At 41.2% G+C, this 19,343-nt stretch overlaps 1 protein-coding gene across 1 annotated transcript; it reads right to left on the reverse strand.

Moving 5' to 3' along the window:
• Positions 1-1,495: 1,495 nt before the first annotated feature.
• TMX1 (thioredoxin related transmembrane protein 1) lies at positions 1,496-19,026 on the reverse strand. The gene is made up of 9 exons (XM_063440045.1): positions 18,826-19,026; positions 11,628-11,743; positions 10,556-10,601; positions 8,139-8,267; positions 7,814-7,859; positions 7,569-7,670; positions 6,627-6,696; positions 4,499-4,653; positions 1,496-2,955 (listed from the first exon to the last, which is right to left on the reverse strand). Exons 1-8 carry the CDS (start codon positions 18,957-18,959, stop codon positions 4,520-4,522), a joined length of 777 nt encoding a protein of 258 aa, XP_063296115.1. The 5' UTR covers positions 18,960-19,026; the 3' UTR covers positions 1,496-2,955; positions 4,499-4,519.
• Positions 19,027-19,343: the final 317 nt, after the last annotated feature.

A 19,343-nucleotide genomic window follows, 5' to 3' on the forward strand; every position in this document is an offset into this window, starting at 1 on the left:
AGATTGATTTATTGAACCATTGGATTTACTGTCCTTTCTGTATTACATATCTCTCTGGATCTTACCAAGGAACCTACCATCTACACAAGAACTTATATTGCATTTAAATGGGTATTCCTTTTGTATTATGGACTATTTCATTGTATTCTTGTGTCACAACTTTTTTGTATTTTTTGAATACTTTTTTGTATTCTTGTGGCACAACACGTTTTTGTTTATTTCTGTTGATTCTGAAAAGGGTTAGAGGGACCCCCTTTTTTTGGTTTGCTGCCCCTGCCTTATATGGTTGATTAGCGCTAACCCTGCTCTATCTTAACCAGAATGAGATGCTCCTGATCCGGTGAGGGAACTTATTGCAAGAGAAAAGGGAGGAATTTGGCTTCTTATTGTGTGAAGGCACACATTGGTTCTTCTTTGTTACCCATACAAAGCATGACATGGGGATATGTTCTATCGGTTTACTTTAGATATTTCAAGTTATCCCATTGTTGATTAGAGGAAAGACTGCCATTAATTCTATAAAATGCTTTCTGAAACAACTGCTCTCAATGCAAATCCCCGCTCACAGGTTACCTCTCTTTCAGGCAAACTCACAAATGATTCCTGTGGAAGTCAATGTGACGCATATTGGCCAAACGGACATCTGATCAACCCACATCTAAACAAGCTGAAAAATTTTGAGAAATCACAGGAAAGATGTAGATTTGCTGTGAGTAAGGTTTTGTTTTTTAATGTTTTTATCAAACTACCATGTACTGACCCCATTAATTATTCCTACTTCTTTATAAAAAGAAAATAATTGCTCACTGCAGCTCCCCACACCTACTATAACTCACACTACCTGAGCAGCACACTCACTGCAGCTCCCCACACCTCCTATAACCCACACTGCCTGAGCAACACGCTCACTGCAGCTCCCCACACCTCCTATAACCCACACTGCCTGAGCAACACGCTCACTGCAGCTCCCCACACCTCCTATAACACACATTACCTGAGCAGCATGCTGACTGCAGCTCCCCACACCTCCTTTAGCCTACACTACCTGACGTCCTATACCACACTACCCGAGTAGCACGCTCGTCACACCGCCTAAGCAGCACACTCACTGCAGCTCCCCACACTTCCTGAGCAACACACTCACTGCAGCTCCTCACACCTCCTATAACACACACTACCTGAGCAGCATGCTGACTGCAGCTCCCCACACCTCCTTTAGCCTACACTACCTGACCTATACCACACTACCCGAGTAGCACGCTCTCCACACCGCCTAAGCAGCGCACTCACTGCAGCTCCCCACACTTCCTATAACACACACACTGCAGCTCCCCACACCTCCTATAACACACACTACCTGAGCAGCACAGTTGAGGTAACATTTAAACTCACATCATATATGCAGAAACAATCCGTATGAGATGGGATAGCTTAGCAGTGTACTATGTTGAAAGACCAGTAATATGGAAAAGGGCAATTAACAGACTGGGCTATATTGTGTGTAAAATTTTATTTAACAACAAAAATAGATCCCGTAGAAGCAAAACAAGGATTATCAATACTATGGTAACATGTTACAAAAATACAAAAAAATCCACTCGCTCTATCTTACACAGTGAGTGCAGTTTGCTAGCTCTCAAATTCAGGTCTGGCTTTTATATTCTCCTAGTAAAAATACTGACTATTAACTGGACTGCAACATCCATCAATCTTAAGGTGAATGATGGGACTTGTATTCCAGATGCAGCTCACACTGTTAACCCAGTATTATTTAAAAAAAAAAATTGTAATAGTGTACCTAAAAAGGGAATCAGACAGAAAAAACCCATAGAAATTAGGATAATGTAACATTTGTAATTAAAGTAAAACTCAAGGCACCATAACTACCACAGTGAGTGCCACGGTGCCTCCCAATTTATAAAATCAAGTTTTCATAGGATGGTTTGACTTCTGAGTTAGGGTCCACCAGGGCACCACTCCCACCTTTTCTTACCCTTCAGGAAATCAGAAGCTCCTGCAGTGCGGGCCCAGCACTGGCTGATAACGTCCTGGATTAGCGCACGTGGGGAGCAGCGTTATAATCACTACTGTGTACTACAGTGGTTATGGTGCCTGGAGTGTTCCTTTATACAGGCAGCAAGCAACTAATCAAACAGAAAAAGTGAGCACTCTCATGTAGGTAAGAAGCCAGGGACTCAACGGTGGAAATATAAATTAAAAAAATACATTTTATGTTGTAGTCCACCTTCTGCACTCCAGCTGTTAAGGACTACTTCGACAGCTTATGGCTGATGTAGTCAACAACATCGGAAGTGCAGGTTGCGTGCCCCTGTAGTAGAATATGCTTATACCCATTTAATGTAAAAGATATTGTGACTTTTATTCCCTCTCCAGCCTCTCTGTCAGTGATCCTAACATTTAGATAGACTGTCTGTAGAATGCTCAGACTGGAGCTGGAATTAACCAAAACCTCAATATCATTTACACTACAACACTGGAAAGTAGCAAACATTCATCAATATATCCTAGAATATATTAGAAATTGTTCATGATGATTCCATATTAAAATGCTGCAATGGTTTGAAACTTTAGAAAAATGAATAACCTGTAAAGAATGAAATCTCTATACATAAGATGGTTTCAGGAGAACCTGTAAGCCAGACAATGGAGAGTAAACTGCAAATTCCCAGTGTGTTTCCTGAAACAAAATGTTTTATCCGATAAGCTGTATTGAGTGAAATGAAGGAGGCAGACGCAGACCTGTTCATCCATAAGTCAGAGTTATCAGTCTTTTCCTTACAGGAGAACTCTTGTTGTTGCCTGCGGCTCGTCAAAGGGACAGGTAAGGAATCAACCACTTAGAGCAGGAAGATAAAGTCGGCGTAGCTAAAAGGATTGGACTGGAAGAAACCATCAGAGATTGGATGTAAACGGAGAGGTGCAGAGCGCTGGTTTCTGCAAACAGAGGAGAGAAGTCATGTTTTAGATAACGAACATCCATTGTGACCCTTAATGCTTCTAGTTAACCCTGGTCAGTAATACAATTCATTCTATTTAAACAATGTGTTTTTAGTTAACAGGACACTGCAGTTACTTTCAGTTTGGTGAAATAGCCATTGCACAGATTTTGCATTGAATGCTTTTAATAGGGGGAATTGGTTGAGAGACATTTTAATTTAGGAACACTGCAGGTACCTTAAGTATTCACACAGTCTGACTTTTTACAGGGGGGTTGCACACTGTGCCTTTCTATAAACTGCAGTGGAGGTAGAGAGTGGTGTGCAGCAGGACCCAGGTAAGAAATCAAGCTTCAAAATGAGTTTAACTACTTACAATGGGTGGGCTGCTAGAACCCTCATCCTATCACTGCCAGCACGTTGTGAGCCAGCATTTCTATCATTTACTGGGGATGGGCGGCCAGTGATTGGCTGAAAACTTGGGTTTAACTCTAAAAAGGCAAGACTGCGCCACAGAACTACAGGCACTATAACAACTTCACTGACATGAAGATATTCTAGTACCTGGAGGATTTCTTTAAAAAAGCTCAAGTCTGTACATTTATTTTAAAAATTGGATGGATGAAAACAATCCAAACATATAAAATGATAACGAATATAGGCAAGCTCCACAAGGGAGCCTCTCTCCAGACAATGACACCATTAAAACTGCACTTTTATTGGTTCTATTTAAATCAAATAATTCTACTGGGTGTCTGTATAAAGATTTAAGAATAAAGAAAGAGGCATAATAAACAGAATCACCCCAATAGTGTTAGAGTGAAATGTTCCTGAACAAGGGGGGTTACATTATGTATTGTGAATTGACAAAACACATAGTTCAGATCTACATGTGCAGGCAAGCGTCAGTGTTTTATTCACTAACATAACGCAATACAAACATTGTAGATATCTACACAGCTCTGCTATTCCTGGAGGTAAAGTTTTAATAGGTTGAACTAAATAGATCCTTGGACACAATTATATGTGGATTTTAATCGGTCACAAAAAAAATACATGCTTTAAGTTATTAGAGGTAATTGGAATACTCTCTATAAACTGTAAGTTGTACATAAATAGTTTACATAGAGGAAATATATGCTTGAATTTATCTAACAAGAGATCATGACCTACAGGAATAGCAGAGCTGTGCAGATATCTCCAATGTTTGCATTGTGTTTCCTTTTGAATGATGCGATGTAACCCCCTTGTACAAGAATCTGTCATGCCTTGTTGGCACTTTCCACTTTAACACTACTGGGTGGTTCTGTTTATTTCGCCTTAATTCTACTTTATATCTATATAAAGATTTTATTTAAATAAAACCAATAAAAGTGCCGTTTTACTGGTGGTCATTTTATGGAGATGCTCCCTTGTGGAGCTTGCCTTTATTAGCTATCTAATTCAATAAGGGTTAAGCCCCTATAATGACCACGTTGCCTTTCTGAGGTTCAGTACATTTTGTATCCGCTTACTTTTTCAGTTAATATAAAATGAATTACCGGATTTAAAAAAGGCAGGATTTAGCTCACAACGCGTTTCCGTATACTGTCCCTTGCTATTTTCTCCGGCCTGATGTGGCTTTCACCTTTATCTGAATCTTTCTCTTCATCTTCCAGCTCCTTTAACAGTTTAGCAGTTTCAGGGGTTAGATTTTCTAAAAAGGGAAAAGAAAACATTCAGCATTGCTGACACAGCCTGGTAGATCAGGGGTAGGTAACCTTCAACACTCCAGATGCTGTGGACTACATTTCCTATAATGCTGGCCACACATCAGGGCAGATCTAGTTCACAACACCTGGAGCAATGAAGGTATGCTACCATCCACAAAAACTATTTCATGAGAAAGGTCTCCTGTATAATCTGATACATGCTCCGTCTTATTGTCCCCTTGGTAAACTCTGCCAAAATAGAATGTCATAGTGGGTTCACTGAATAACACAATTAAAAACTGATCTATTATCACATATACACCGACATGTTTCTATTATAGATTAAATAAAATTTCTTGTGTGCTTTGCGTGAGAATAAATAGATCATTTACGTGATCATCTTAGGATTCTTGCTTTGGAACTAGAATTAATGTATAAACAAATATGGCGGTAGTGGTTATGGTAAAAGGAATGTCCTGGCGCGGTCCCATATTAAGATATCAAACCGTTTTAGCTTTGCTTGATCACGTACCTGGTTAATAGCAGAGACCGGATGTGGTACCAACAGTAAGGCAAAATGACAATTACCGACTAAGCGTGTCAGCTGAGCTCTCTCAGCCAATGAGCACAGTCCTGTTATGGCGCACTCAGATTCACCTTCTGCAGTACAGGCACCCAGCAGGACTCGGCTAAATGGTCAAATCCTGCTAAAACGGCTTGGCATCTTATTATGGGACTGCGCAGGCATTTAACCTACAACTCTCCTATTTTAAAAGGGGACAGATGCCATTTTTGTTCTTGTTTGGTATATAATATCTATATATGGGGGTAGGTGCATATTGAGAGAGTGTTGTACTTAACCACTTAAGGACACATGACGTGTGATATGTCAGGATTCCCTTTTATTCCAGAAGTTTGGTCCTTAAGGGGTTAAAAGCAAATTATGTTAAAAATAAATGTAATGTAACCAGTCACAGGAAGAAGCTATAATTAAGTAGTTAAAGGAATGTTTTGTTTTTTTTTTAAATAAAAGCTTAAAAACATATTATGGTGTATTGTGGATTATTTTGTAACAGACATACTAGCATATCCTGACTTGTCACTCTGCGAGAGCTGCCACATAGAATTCCTTTCTAGTTGGTAGGATCGTTTTCTGTCTAAATTCTGGACAAATCAAATAGCTGGAACGCATTCCCAAATTCTGGGCACCTCGCTAACTAGACTTAGGACATTCAAACTGTGCATAGTCTTCAAAAAGAAAAGTGGAATTTCTGACCAATAAAAACTCCTCTCTCGTAAAGGAATGGCAAGTCGGAAGATGCACTAGGATGCCAGTGACTCTCAGTCAGTGAATATTGATTAAACCAAGTATGAGTTGGTAAGATAGTGGTGCATAGCTTTATCAGAACACATAACACAGCAAGGTAAGTGTCAAACTGTTTCTATGTACAATTGACCAATTACACCATTATAGGTTATGGTGCCTTGAATGTCCCTTTAACCTCAGGGCATGAAATGCCACTCGTCACATGTTTTTTCATCTACAGTACTAATCACTCTCCCTATGACAGGATATCTGCAGATCCTTAAAATGATATTCTCACCATTTCCCAATTAATTACTTTCTAACTGGTGCCGGAGTTGTATTTAAGAAGGGTGAATGGTTTTACACAGTAATTAGAGTGTGGCTGATGGCGAAAGGGTTCATTTTTAAGCTCTCCCTTCTTCACACTATTGGATAAAGCTACAAGCAGAATCTGGTTCTCCTAAAACATTGGCCGTGTGGCTAATCACAAGGTTCCCAAATAAGGAGAGAACCAGGGTTACTACAATTATCCAGCTATATTCACCAACCCCTAAATTAAGGGAACAAAATATATAAAGTATGCCTATCCCCCAACTATTTACATAATTTCACGGATTTCCACTGGAGGTGTGTTACATAAAGATACAATATAAATACTGAATAGGTACTTACTGGGATAAAACTGCCCCTGAGGTCTGTGCCTTTTTGATGGACATAGATAATCCGCTATAAACACCATAGCCTGTAAAAAAAAATAAACCGTTAGAACTGGAACATCCACTGGGCATATGAATGTAATAAGTTTCTTGTAAAATATTCACAAAGTTAATTAGCATAGCAATCAATTAACAAATTATCTAGACCTGCTGTGATCAAGGCCATTATACCGTCTGAAGAATTTATCGGTCGAGCTCAGACCAGGTAATGTGAATCATGAGTCTGAGAAACTGGCGATTAACTGCCCTCAGACACAAGAATAACTAAAGACACAACATATCGATCAACATCAACATGAATCCGGAATAACTGCATCACATCCAACGTTACAACAAAATGCAACCCATGGTCACACGAAATGCTAAGATATTATTAGGGTTTTTTTTTAATGTTTTTTTTTTTTAAATCCCCTCATTATTTTCTAAGCATTACAGACATGATATAAAAAACCCAAAATAAACACATGCAGGGGAAGAGCTCAGAGAGATGTACAGGAAATGCACAAACACTACATTTTAGATACCATCAGACATTTATCTCAATTAGGCTTCAGACTTAAATAATTTCGGCAATTCATTTTCATATGCAGCATTTTAAAGCAAAATGAACGGTTTACTCACTTGTAAGTGCACATATACCCTACACTAAAGGGCGGGAGCGTAAGACACTTACATTTATAATAGTGTGTATGAGTTATGTGAAATTAGCTGTATATCACACCGGGACGGCACACGGCCACACAGCGCTATCCTACCTTGATCCTTAACCCATAAGGCATGAGCTCTACTCTACGCACAGCATTTTGGGATATGAGCAGATCCAACACAGCTGAATACACCCTGAAAGAATCAAATCACTGGAATAAAATGTACAGGGAAATACAAACAGTGTACTTACCAGTCCTAAAATAAGCCCCAAAAACAGTGTCATCAAAGCAAAGATAATGTAAGATCCCCAGATTGGAATGCCCATGTCCTCCACAAAATAATTGTGGCATTGCTGTGGAATAAAAAAAAAACAATGCAATTTAAAACACTTACACGATTTATTCACCAAATGGGGAATTCCAGAAAATTCTGACAATTCACCGTTTAGTGAATACATTACAAGCACGTATCCAGAAATATTCTAATTTCACTTACCCTGATCCACATGGACAACTGGAACAATGCTGACATACCATTCATTCTGAAATAAACACAAGGAAGGTTCAGCGCTTCAAAGATGGCGGACTGTCCACTCTAACAGACTGCTCTCTCACTAGACTCTTATGTACCAACATATGATGTCAATAGAGACACCCACTGACTAGACACAGTCCTCACACACAGACAATGGCAGACAGCAAATACAAGACACACGGAGTACAAATCGCACTTTGTTAGAGGATAAGATTTCTCAGATTATATGGAACCCAAACTCCCTTTACCAGTCTGATTGTAGGAGATGGCTGCACAATTCACTTACAAAAGAGAGTCCGGATCAAACCAGGAGGACACGGGCTCAATACTCTCCCACTCCTTCTCATTGACAAAGTTTATGAAGTCTTTGTGAGTTCTAGATCCTTGGTACTTCCTGAAAACACCATCTTTACAGCTGCAGGAAAACAGAGACAAGTTCATAGAATTGGGGAAAATGACTAATTATTTTATATATTTACACATCTTTCAAAATTGCTCAGTTAAAAAGTTTCTCTCCAACCATGAATTTACATAGTGAATAAGCCTGCTTCTATCTATGGATTTATATAGAGTATAAACAGAGCGAGCCCTGCTTCTATCTATCTATGGATTTATATAGTGTATAAACAGAGCGAGCCCTGCTTCTATCTATCTATGGATTTATATAGTGTATAAACAGAGCGAGCCCTGCTTCTATCTATCTATGGATTTATATAGTGTATAAACAGAGCGAGCCCTGCTTCTATCTATCTATGGATTTATATAGTGTATAAACAGAGCGAGCCCTGCTTCTATCTATCTATGGATTTATATAGTGTATAAACAGAGCGAGCCCTGCTTCTATCTATCTATGGATTTATATAGTGTATAAACAGAGCGAGCCCTGCTTCTATCTATCTATGGATTTATATAGTGTATAAACAGAGCGAGCCCTGCTTCTATCTATCTATGGATTTATATAGTGTATAAACAGAGCGAGCCCTGCTTCTATCTATCTATGGATTTATATAGTGTATAAACAGAGCGAGCCCTGCTTCTATCTATCTATGGATTTATATAGTGTATAAACAGAGCGAGCCCTGCTTCTATTTATCTATGGATTTATATAGTGTATAAACAGAGCGAGCCCTGCTTCTATCTATGGATTTATAGAGTGTATAAACAGAGCGAGCCCTGCTTCTATCTATGGATTTATAGAGTGTATAAACAGAGCGAGCCCTGCTTCTATCTATGGATTTATATAGTGTATAAACAGAGCGAGCCCTGCTTCTATCTATCTATGGATTTATATAGTGTATAAACAGAGCGAGCCCTGCTTCTATCTATCTATGGATTTATATAGTGTATAAACAGAGCGAGCCCTGCTTCTATCTATCTATGGATTTATATAGTGTATAAACAGAGCGAGCCCTGCTTCTATCTATCTATGGATTTATATAGTGTATAAACAGAGCGAGCCCTGCTTCTATCTATCTATGGATTTATATAGTGTATAAACAGAGCGAGCCCTGCTTCTATCTATGGATTTATATAGTGTATAATCAGAGCGAGCCCTGCTACTATCTATCTATGGATTTATATAGTGTATAAACAGAGCGAGTCCTGCTACTATCTATCTATGGATTTATATAGTGTATAAACAGAGCGAGTCCTGTATCTATCTATGGATTTATATAGTGTATAATCAGAGCGAGCCCTGCTACTATCTATCTATGGATTTATATAGTGTATAATCAGAGCGAGCCCTGCTACTATCTATCTATGGATTTATATAGTGTATAATCAGAGCGAGCCCTGCTTCTATCTATCTATGGATTTATATAGTGTATAAACAGAGCGAGCCCTGCTTCTATCTATCTATGGATTTATATAGTGTATAAACAGAGCGAGCCCTGCTTCTATCTATCTATGGATTTATATAGTGTATAAACAGAGCGAGCCCTGCTTGCAGATATAGGGCAGTTTATTAGGACTTTGGTCAAATTTTGCCACTTAGAAAGTAGCAGTGCTTAGGTAAATACTCACAGAATATAGATAGATCTATAAAAACTTAACAGTGACATTTACAGGGTAAGGATGATATTTAATTAATCTGTTAACACGTTAGCCAAAACACCAGGAAACTGTCAGACCAGACTCGGCAACTTAAGCTCAAATAGCAGACACACCTGAGTTCTGTAATAAATTTAGCTAATCCAAGCACAAGAGTGACAGGAATAAATGGATCATAAAGTATTGGGCAATCAATGGCATTAGAATGAGAACACAGCTTCAAAAACAGAGAAAGGCACCTGAGCGTGCCAAATAGGGGGATCCTTGTGACTAGATCTGGTAGGCTGTGTGACGTTTGTATGCGTTTTGGTACTTTATCGTTTGTTTCCTTTGTGTGGAACTCACGTAGAGGTTTTTATTAAAGCCTACTCTAGTATTAAGCAGTGGTAGTGGTGTGCATCTTTTTTGTTTGTAATACACAGATGTCGATACTTAGGGGACCATCTTCTAAAGATTGCACTCTGTTTATATTCCTGTGCTCTCTGTTGCATGTTTGATTTGGAGAATTGTGTGTGCGCGCGCGGAATGCGCATGTAGTAAGCCCATGTTGAACACATCTGATAAGTGTCCTTGGTCACAGGAGTCTAACGATGCTGTGATCAAAGAAATGGAAAAGACAGAACTGAATAGTCTGCGGGAAGCCTTACTTACTGATAAATTGTAGGCAGAGCTGTTATGATGAATCTTCCACTGAGACCTGGAAAAAAAAATAAGATGTATGGTGTGAGTTAAAGGAAGGGCAAACATTCATCCCTAGACTCTTCCTTAACCCATTACTCATAATGTAAATCGCTAATATGCAAAAGCTTTTATCGCCTGCCTAAGGGGAAGTAAATAAAATGTTATGTGAGTGATAATCACTATGTTTAAATGCATAATGCGGTTGAAATACAAGTAAGTACTGGAAGTTAAGGAAGTAGCTGAAAGTGTGCTAGGGCTGGAGCGCTTATTAGCAAGCGTGTATTGTCTACCGAACCAGAAAATCTAGTTTTACAATCAGTAACCAATCTAATCACAAGAGACACAGTGTACAAAAAGCTTTTACAGCCTGGGCCTGTGACTTTATTAAACCTGGACATTCGCTGATTTGCACTCTACCTGAAATAATGTTATTCCTCAAAACGAGAAAAAAAAAAAAAATACCTTTACATCTCGCTCAGACACTGGAGATGGCTGTAAACTACATTTCCCAAGATGCTTAGCTAGATTGTAACATAATACAAATAGTGGAAGCACAAAATATAGCTATGGCTGCTTTAAAATAGAGTTTTTTAGGATAGGAATCTAATCAAGGTTTTAGCCAAAATGCAAAAAAATAAGCAGAAATATTGTATTGATTTTTAAAGAGTTTGACCCAAATGCAAGAATAATTTTCAGTGGTATACAGTTTGTGTTCTGCTGTGCACAAAATGTGAGGATGGCAATTTTGACATCAGGTATGAAGACAAGTTAACCTGCTTTCAATATGGCCTCTGGAAATGGACAAGACCGTGTGGTTTCCCACAATGCTCCTCTGTCACTGCATACACCCACGGGTGCCATATTTGTATTCTTCATTGCTATGCCAGAGGCACAGAAGTCAAGGAAAGCATTACAGGAATATTTACTGATCTATGTGTGCACTAGCTGTATGGCGATTACAATGCACAGATGAAATGTTATGACCTACAAAGCACGACAGAAGCAGGTTACAGAAAACAAAGTAATAACATAAAAATATTACCGGCTTGAGCAGTGACATCCACTTTTGCAACATTAACGGTGAGGTCTTCGCCCCATTCTGCAAACGCTTTCCACTCCACCTCCAGCTTCTGACAGGCAGGGCACCATGGTGCAAAGCTAGAAAACATCCAATCATTAATATTAGCAGAAACAGAGACAACATCTTACATTCCCGTCATCTATGGGACAGTCATAACTACAGTCCAGCTATTTTGCTCTCTGATGTTATGCTTCTAGGGACATCAGAAAGTCACCATATTGTTCAAAGTTTTTCCAGGCTACGTCCCCCCAAACGTCTGTGGGCCATGACAACATACTCCTATTATATAGTCAGAAAGGTTCTGACACCCCTAGGATGGCGGCACACCCACCCGGCGGGGGTACTTTCTTGCCAATGTTGGATAGAAGTCGTGTTCAGAACATTTGCATTATCACTTGCTCAATTCTTCTTTTGGTATAAACACACCAAGCTCAAAATCGGATTCAATTCTATCCTTTAAAATAGGTCAAGACATGAAGAACATAGAATGACCATCAGCAAAATACAGTTAAAGGAACACTCTAGTCACCGTAACAACTTCATCTAAATGACGTTATTATGGTACGAAGAGGCCCTCCGGCACTCTGTTACCCTAAGGGATTAAACCGTTCTCAAACAATTTAACTAAAACAGGTTGCCTGAAGTGCTAATCTGCAGATCCACAGGCGGCATAAAATGCCACCACATCCCCCATCTATGATAAAGAAAACAATTACATAAGGGTTATCTCAATAAGCAAGTTACTTAGAAAAGCAGAAAAAGAGAACTAAATAGGTTATGCCAAAATAGCAGATTTGGTACATTTTTCTAAATTTGTCCCTTTTTGACCTACATTTCACAATTCCCTTCACAAGATCTATATCTCTGCCATCATAAATAAAACATGGTATCGTTGCCACAATACGCGCAGTCTCTACAAGATGGATGTAGCGAAAGTTATTATGAGGATCTCTCAAAAAGTAAAGATTTGGTAAGTAAAATGTGTTTATTAGATTTTTGGAATTATGTGCTTTCAGTTTGCTAAGAGGGATATAGAGAGATGAGCTATATTATACAGTGTGTATATAACCCAACGCTGCCAGTAAGACACGGCTTTCATGTCTTGTAATGACTCCTCATTCTGCGTGTGCTGAAACCATTCACTTTCAGTATATTCTAGTATTAATCGGATATGCAGAGATCACGTTCACTGATAGATGATCTAATTTGTACCCGTGGTTTCTGGGTTGGAGTCAGCCTTACAGAACAGATAATATAGTCAATACCGGTACGTTATTTTCTATTGAAAGGCTGTCCAACCTGTCACTGATATCAGAAGGGGTCTTATTATGATCACAGATAGCTACCTACCTATATGATAAAACATCCTCCTATCAAGGGTCATCACCTAATAGCTACAAGGAACCTGGAGTACATCAACTACCAATGTGCACTAAACGATAACACGGTAACAGACAGCGGCCATAATATAACATACGACAATGCACCAATATTAACACAGACTCAGTTTATGAAATTACGTTAATGGGTCCTATATTTGTTTCTGCAGGTATGAGCTATGCCGGTATAAATAAATAAGGGAGCGATTATGAATGGTTTACTTATACATTTTTGCACAGTCAGAATTTCCTGCTACCGTATATCTACACCTCTTTATAAACCATGTATTGTAAATAAATAAAATATAATACAAATAAAATTTAAACTTCTTGTCCAATTCAGAAAATGGTATATGTATCACACGTTTACAAAGGGAAATAATAATTAAAAAACTAAACGTGCTGAGCTTCTGTCTCAAGAGGAGATGATGGTGGGAGGGCATCAGGCAAGTTGTCAGACCATTCTTGGGAGAGCACCGTGGCAATGTTGGTACCATAACCACTACAGTGGGATGCAGTGATTATAGTGCATTGAACGTTCATTTAAGTATTTTTCAAGGTTACGTAAAGGTGCATTGCAAGAACCATAACCAGCACCACTGATTGTATTACGAGCGCTCATTGTGGTGATTATGATGCAATCTATTGGATATTAGTTTGGAGTGCCCCGCTCTCTCACCGTACCATTGATACCCAGGCTGGATGGATTTGTTTAGGATCTGCTTATCAAGGCGGTCTAAGAGAGTGGGTATGGGGGTGCCAGGGAGAATCATGGTTTTTGTCCCTTCAATACCCTCTGTACTATGCATATAGAAGATAAATACATTTTATTTTACACAGGAAACAACCACAAACCGTGAAAGAATAAGACGTCTGCAAAGTTCAGCCATCCGAGCAGGATGCTGATAGTATCTGTGTTTTAACAGGTCTAATCTTGTCTCAGAATCTCCTATTAACAGCAGACCTCGTGGTGATTGCCTGCTTCAGGGACAGCAAGTCAGAGTACATGGAGCTGCTTATACCGGAGGGCAAAAAAATATTATCATGGAAGAATAGTGGGGGGACAGTAGGTTTCTCTGGGCATATTAATTGACAAGAAGAAATTAAAATGGTAAACTAAGCACCACAACTACTGCAGTCCGTTATGAAGAACTATAAGGCTACTGACACCAAGACGGTCACACGGCTCCTCACTCTCTATATTGCTCTTTGCACAAGTTACACATTCTTATTAGTGTGATCAATTTCAGACACATTTTTTTTTTTTTAAATTCTTTATTTTTGTTGTGCAAGTTTTACATAGCGACGTCAAACGCCACAACAGCGTGTCTAAGAACATACTTAGGTTGAACAGTGGCAAGAGGAAGTGCACATTTTTGTATATTAATATTAAACAGTAGCTCGGCTATACAATAAGGTCAATAAAAATAAAAAATGAAGAGGCAGCGTATTTTAACCGTTATAACTGCATGTAACCTTGCTAAAGTCGCCGTGGTTACCCGTTAATATCTTAACTTATGAACTGATTGGTACAAGCTAGGTCTAGCTGCAGCATACGTGTGAGTCACAGATAGTTACATATCAATATAATATAAAAGAAAAGGTAGCCTATTATAACAGGTGTAGTTAATAGCATCTTTGCTAAAGTGACTACGATTACTATGAAGGAACATATGAACTGATTGGTACAGGCGAAGACGAAGTGCATTGATACTACAGTCAGGGTATTACAGTTGAGTACACTTAAGCTTATGGCAAAACCCAGAAATCAAAGCAAGAGGCATAACATTAACCTATTCTAGCAGGAGTTACACAGCAGTCTTAAGTATGACATCCTATGTTTGACAATAGCTATGGGTAGAGTGTGGGATGGAGGTTAAGCGGACCTTCCCCTCGTGTATAGGATAGGCCCTAGAGTTACTGAGTATTAGGCGAGCCTAGGTAACATTCTACTGTTATGCGAACTTGTTATGTAAATGCATGCCTACTGAGTGTGTTAAAAAATTTAAACGATATGGTTCAGTGTAACATGTAAGTGACCTCAGGCAGTAGGTTGCTAGGTAAAGGTGATAGCACTGTTAAATAAACAATTGATAACAAAATTATAGAAATGTAAGTTTGTTCTTGGGATTGGATTGTCCGCCAGTGCCTCTTGCGATTATACCAGTTCCAGTCCCGGATCACCCGACCCCGCACATGGGCCATTTAGGAGAAACAGTCTCTGCAACTGGGGAGGGCCAGTGTTCCTCTCTGGCTTGATCGCGTGCGGCAGTAAGCTGTACTGTGGCTTGGTATGTTGCTGCATTCCAAGTTTGTAGGGTATGGGCTCGCTGGTCAAAGGTGCTGTATCCAGGTGCTTTGCCGGGGATTTGTGACTGCCTGGCTGTCCCGCTTTTATTTGTAGGAGAGTGGTTGCATGCACCCAGTGTGCTCCGAACCTTCGCCCGCCGCCGCTGTTGCCGGTGCTTTTTGTTCCGCTTGTCCACCCTGAAGGCCCACAGTGGGGCTCCGTAGTGGCGTCGGCGGGTGTCAGGACGGATCCATGAGGAGACCATCTTAGCCGCTTGAAGGTACAACACCCCTCTGTCACATAGTATCACGTAGAATTTTAAGCAAAGTCGGTCCAGTGCTTCTAGGTGCTGCGAGTGTGGGTAGCTGTCTGCGTGCTCCCTCTCTGGCCCTTGCTGGGCGGCCATTTTAGGCATGCTCAGACACCCGTTGTCTCACTGTTTGGCCGTGTTTCTCTACCTCAAACTGTGTCCGCTTGGCTGATATGGACCGGGATAACCCCCACCGGTCCAGAGGGGGGGGGTAGGAGATCGGTATTAAGTCTGGGGATTCCGGCGTCGAGGAGAGCGGCCGCCTCTCCCCGGCATCCACACCCGCAGGCCGCAAGTCGTGTGTCGGGTTACAGGCTCCGACAGGCTCAGGAAAGGGATCCTCCGGTGCTGCAATGCACCCCCGTCTCGGGTGGCGCACCCCGATGGGTGTATAAGCTTTATGGCCGCCGGTATCGGCTTTTTTGCTGGCCGCCTGGCTAGAGCTCTTTCTCCGCACGTCCGTGCTGCTTGGCGGTCAGACTCCGCCCCCAATTTCAGACACATTTTGACAGCACTGTCGGGGTGAGAGCATCAGATGATAAGCTTTGGACAATATTGACACTGGTAATACGAAAAATATAATTCTGACTACCTACACTAGGCGAGCACCAGGGCACGCATGGCACACGGAGCGGAAATAGTAACACGATGTGCTTATAAATTGGCCAGAAAGTGTGAGAACGAAGCTTTATACCGTTTGATTGGGTTGTACTCAGCCAACTACGGATTGTCACAACGCTTAAAGCACAAATCGACAGAATATATATATCTATATCTTTTTATGGCCTCAGCCAAACTGTACATCAGTTACTTTTAAAACGTATTAATAACAATAATTCATGTTTTCATTATTTTTTTTGTGAATAACAAGCTATTGAATAATATACTACTAATATTATTATATAGGATGTAGAGTGAAGAAGGGATCGTCAGAAAACCAGAGCCCGTCTACACGTTTTGTTTAACAAAAAGTTTCCAAGACACTCTTGCTGTGTGAATAAGGCCAGTTTACATCTGACAATATACCGTACTCCCACTTGTAGTTATCTGCTGAAGTGGGTAAACAGCCTAAATAATGCACATCATCAAACACAAGAACAAAACGAATGCACAGCCTCTCACCCATAATACTAAAAGAATCCGCTACCGTAAGTGGAACATGTACATCGAAGAATGTAGCGAGTGTGGCACGTAAACTACAACATACACAGCAACATGAAAATACAACAACCATTCTACAAAACAATTCATCCACGGCTAAAACTCACAATAAAGGAAAAAGGGGATAATGTTTAAAGTGTTTAGGTGTGATAACAGACTAGAACATATCCATGCAATGGCTCAATTAAGAGAATGAAGAAAAATAAATAAATAATAATAATAAATGATAAACACCTGATACCAATAAAAGGGCTATGTCCCATTCAGTATTCAATCCCAATGGGTGCTCTTTAATATCCAGAACATTTCTCGTCTCTAAAAAAACAAACATACGGTATGTGGGAGACCACCCAATCTCATTGGTAAAATTACCCTGCCAATGCCCTGGTATTAAAATAAAAAAACTAGACAAAAAAATAGGTTACCATTGTGTGCATCCATAAATGATCTACTCACAGTGGTCCTCTTTAGACGACACAGAATATTGGGGAACTTAAACCAAATTCTATACATAAATTAAATCTCATTGGCCATGAGATAGGGTTGTTATTTTTTTTTAAATTTATATTAAAATATATATTTTACATACTCCAATAAATTTAGAATGAAATCAAGGCTTGCTGTTTAACTCCTTAGAACCAGCGATGTGTAAATGAAATGTTTTAAAACTTGGAGCCTTCTATATACAGTTGAATGCTAACAGCGAGGTCTATGACACAGTTCACCATGGGTGAACGAAACCCACTAAGGAAGGAAAAACTTGCACAATTCGTATCTTCTACAGGAAGCCATACTCAGCCCCCACTTGGAGAGAAATGACAGGTCTAGGCACTGAGCTGGGCTGCAAGATGTACCGAAGGCATGTCGGTCGATTTATCAAACGGATATTTATACATCACCAACATGTTCTGCAGCACTGTACAAAAGGTGGCATTAAAAAATGTAAAATAAAAAAGCAAAAAAGTTACACTACACAAACATCAAGCTCAGAAAGGGTAATAAATAATATAATATTAAACCTCATAGAAAACCGTGATCTGTGTTAACAAGGATTTATTCATTAGCCCACACTCTTATTTAGAGAAACTAACCATCTATCCCATGGTTAGAGCGCAGCTAGTTGTGACTATACTTAGGTTTTCAATTCCCAACAATCCCCTGGTAAGTCAAACAATCCCATAGGGTTTTATTTATGAAACAGAGAATTGTGAGGAATTGCACATTTTACGTCAAAATAGATTTATTGGACACATTCTCCTTTTTACGTCAACTTGTTTTTTTGACTATTCCATGTAATTGTGTAGTCAGTTCTCCACAAGCTCCTACACCAAGCAGGGCACTCACTACCAGCTTAACCAGTGGTTCTGCAGGAGGAAGGGTCATAGCTCCTGGCAGTGAGGGGGTACTGGCAGTGAGGGTGTGTCATGGCATTGAAAGAAGTGAGGGGTCCTGGGTGGCAGTGAGGGGTGGGGGGTCCTGGCAGTGAGGGGTGGGGGGACCTGGCAGTGAGGGGTGGGGGGACCTGGCAGTGAGGGGTGGGGGGACCTGGCAGTGAGGGGTGGGGGGACCTGGCAGTGAGGGGTGGGGGGACCTGGCAGTGAGGGGTGGGGGGACCTGGCAGTGAGGGGTGGGGGGACCTGGCAGTGAGGGGTGGGGGGACCTGGCAGTGAGGGGTGGGGGGACCTGGCAGTGAGGGGTGGGGGGTCCAGGCAGTGAGGGGTGGGGGGTCCAGGCAGTGAGGGGTGGGGGGTCCAGGCAGTGAGTGGTGGGGGGTCCAAGCAGTGAGGGGTGGGGGGTCCTGGCAGTGAGGGGTGGGGGGACCTGGCAGTGAGGGGTGGGGGGACCTGGCAGTGAGGGGTGGGGGGACCTGGCAGTGAAGGGGAGGGTGGGGGCTGTCCGCTGGGGGCCCCAGGCTGGGTTCCTGGCAGTGAGATGGTACTGGCCCCTGGGGGCCCCAGGCTGTGTTACTGGCAATGACGGGGGTGCTAGCCCCTGGGGGCCACAGGCTGGGTTACTCACAATTTGATCATCCATTCTCCCTCCAGGATCTCCCTCCAGTTTGAGTCAGTGATTTCTATGACGTCCCCCTTCTTGGCCAGCCCCGCCGGGAGGCAGATCAGTACCAGCACACCGCACAGGATGGGCAGCGCCATGACAGGGCCGGGCACAGCTACTCACAGAGCGAGTCCGGATAACAGCCTCGTCAGCGGACACGCCCACTCTGCCGCCATCTTGCGGCTGGCGATTGCCCATAGTGCACTAGGGAAGCAGTGAGTGGACGGTCCGGCGCCATCTTGTGGCTGGCAGCTTGCTGACGTGTGCTTTGGCGCCATCTTGTGGCTGGCGAGAGGCCTACTGAGCTGTCATTGCCATCTTGTGGCTGGCTATAGGGCTGGAACATGGCGCCATCTTGTGGCTGGCTGCTCCATAAGCCTCACTCAGTGTGTAACAGGGAGAGATTATAGGACATTAGGAGCCATGGGGAGGAGTGAGCAAAGAAGGACTATGTGGGGATTTTAAATAAATATTTATACTAC

Source organism: Pelobates fuscus, chromosome 13 (genome assembly GCF_036172605.1).
Source record: "Pelobates fuscus isolate aPelFus1 chromosome 13, aPelFus1.pri, whole genome shotgun sequence".
NCBI classification, from domain to species: Eukaryota; Metazoa; Chordata; class Amphibia; order Anura; family Pelobatidae; genus Pelobates; species Pelobates fuscus.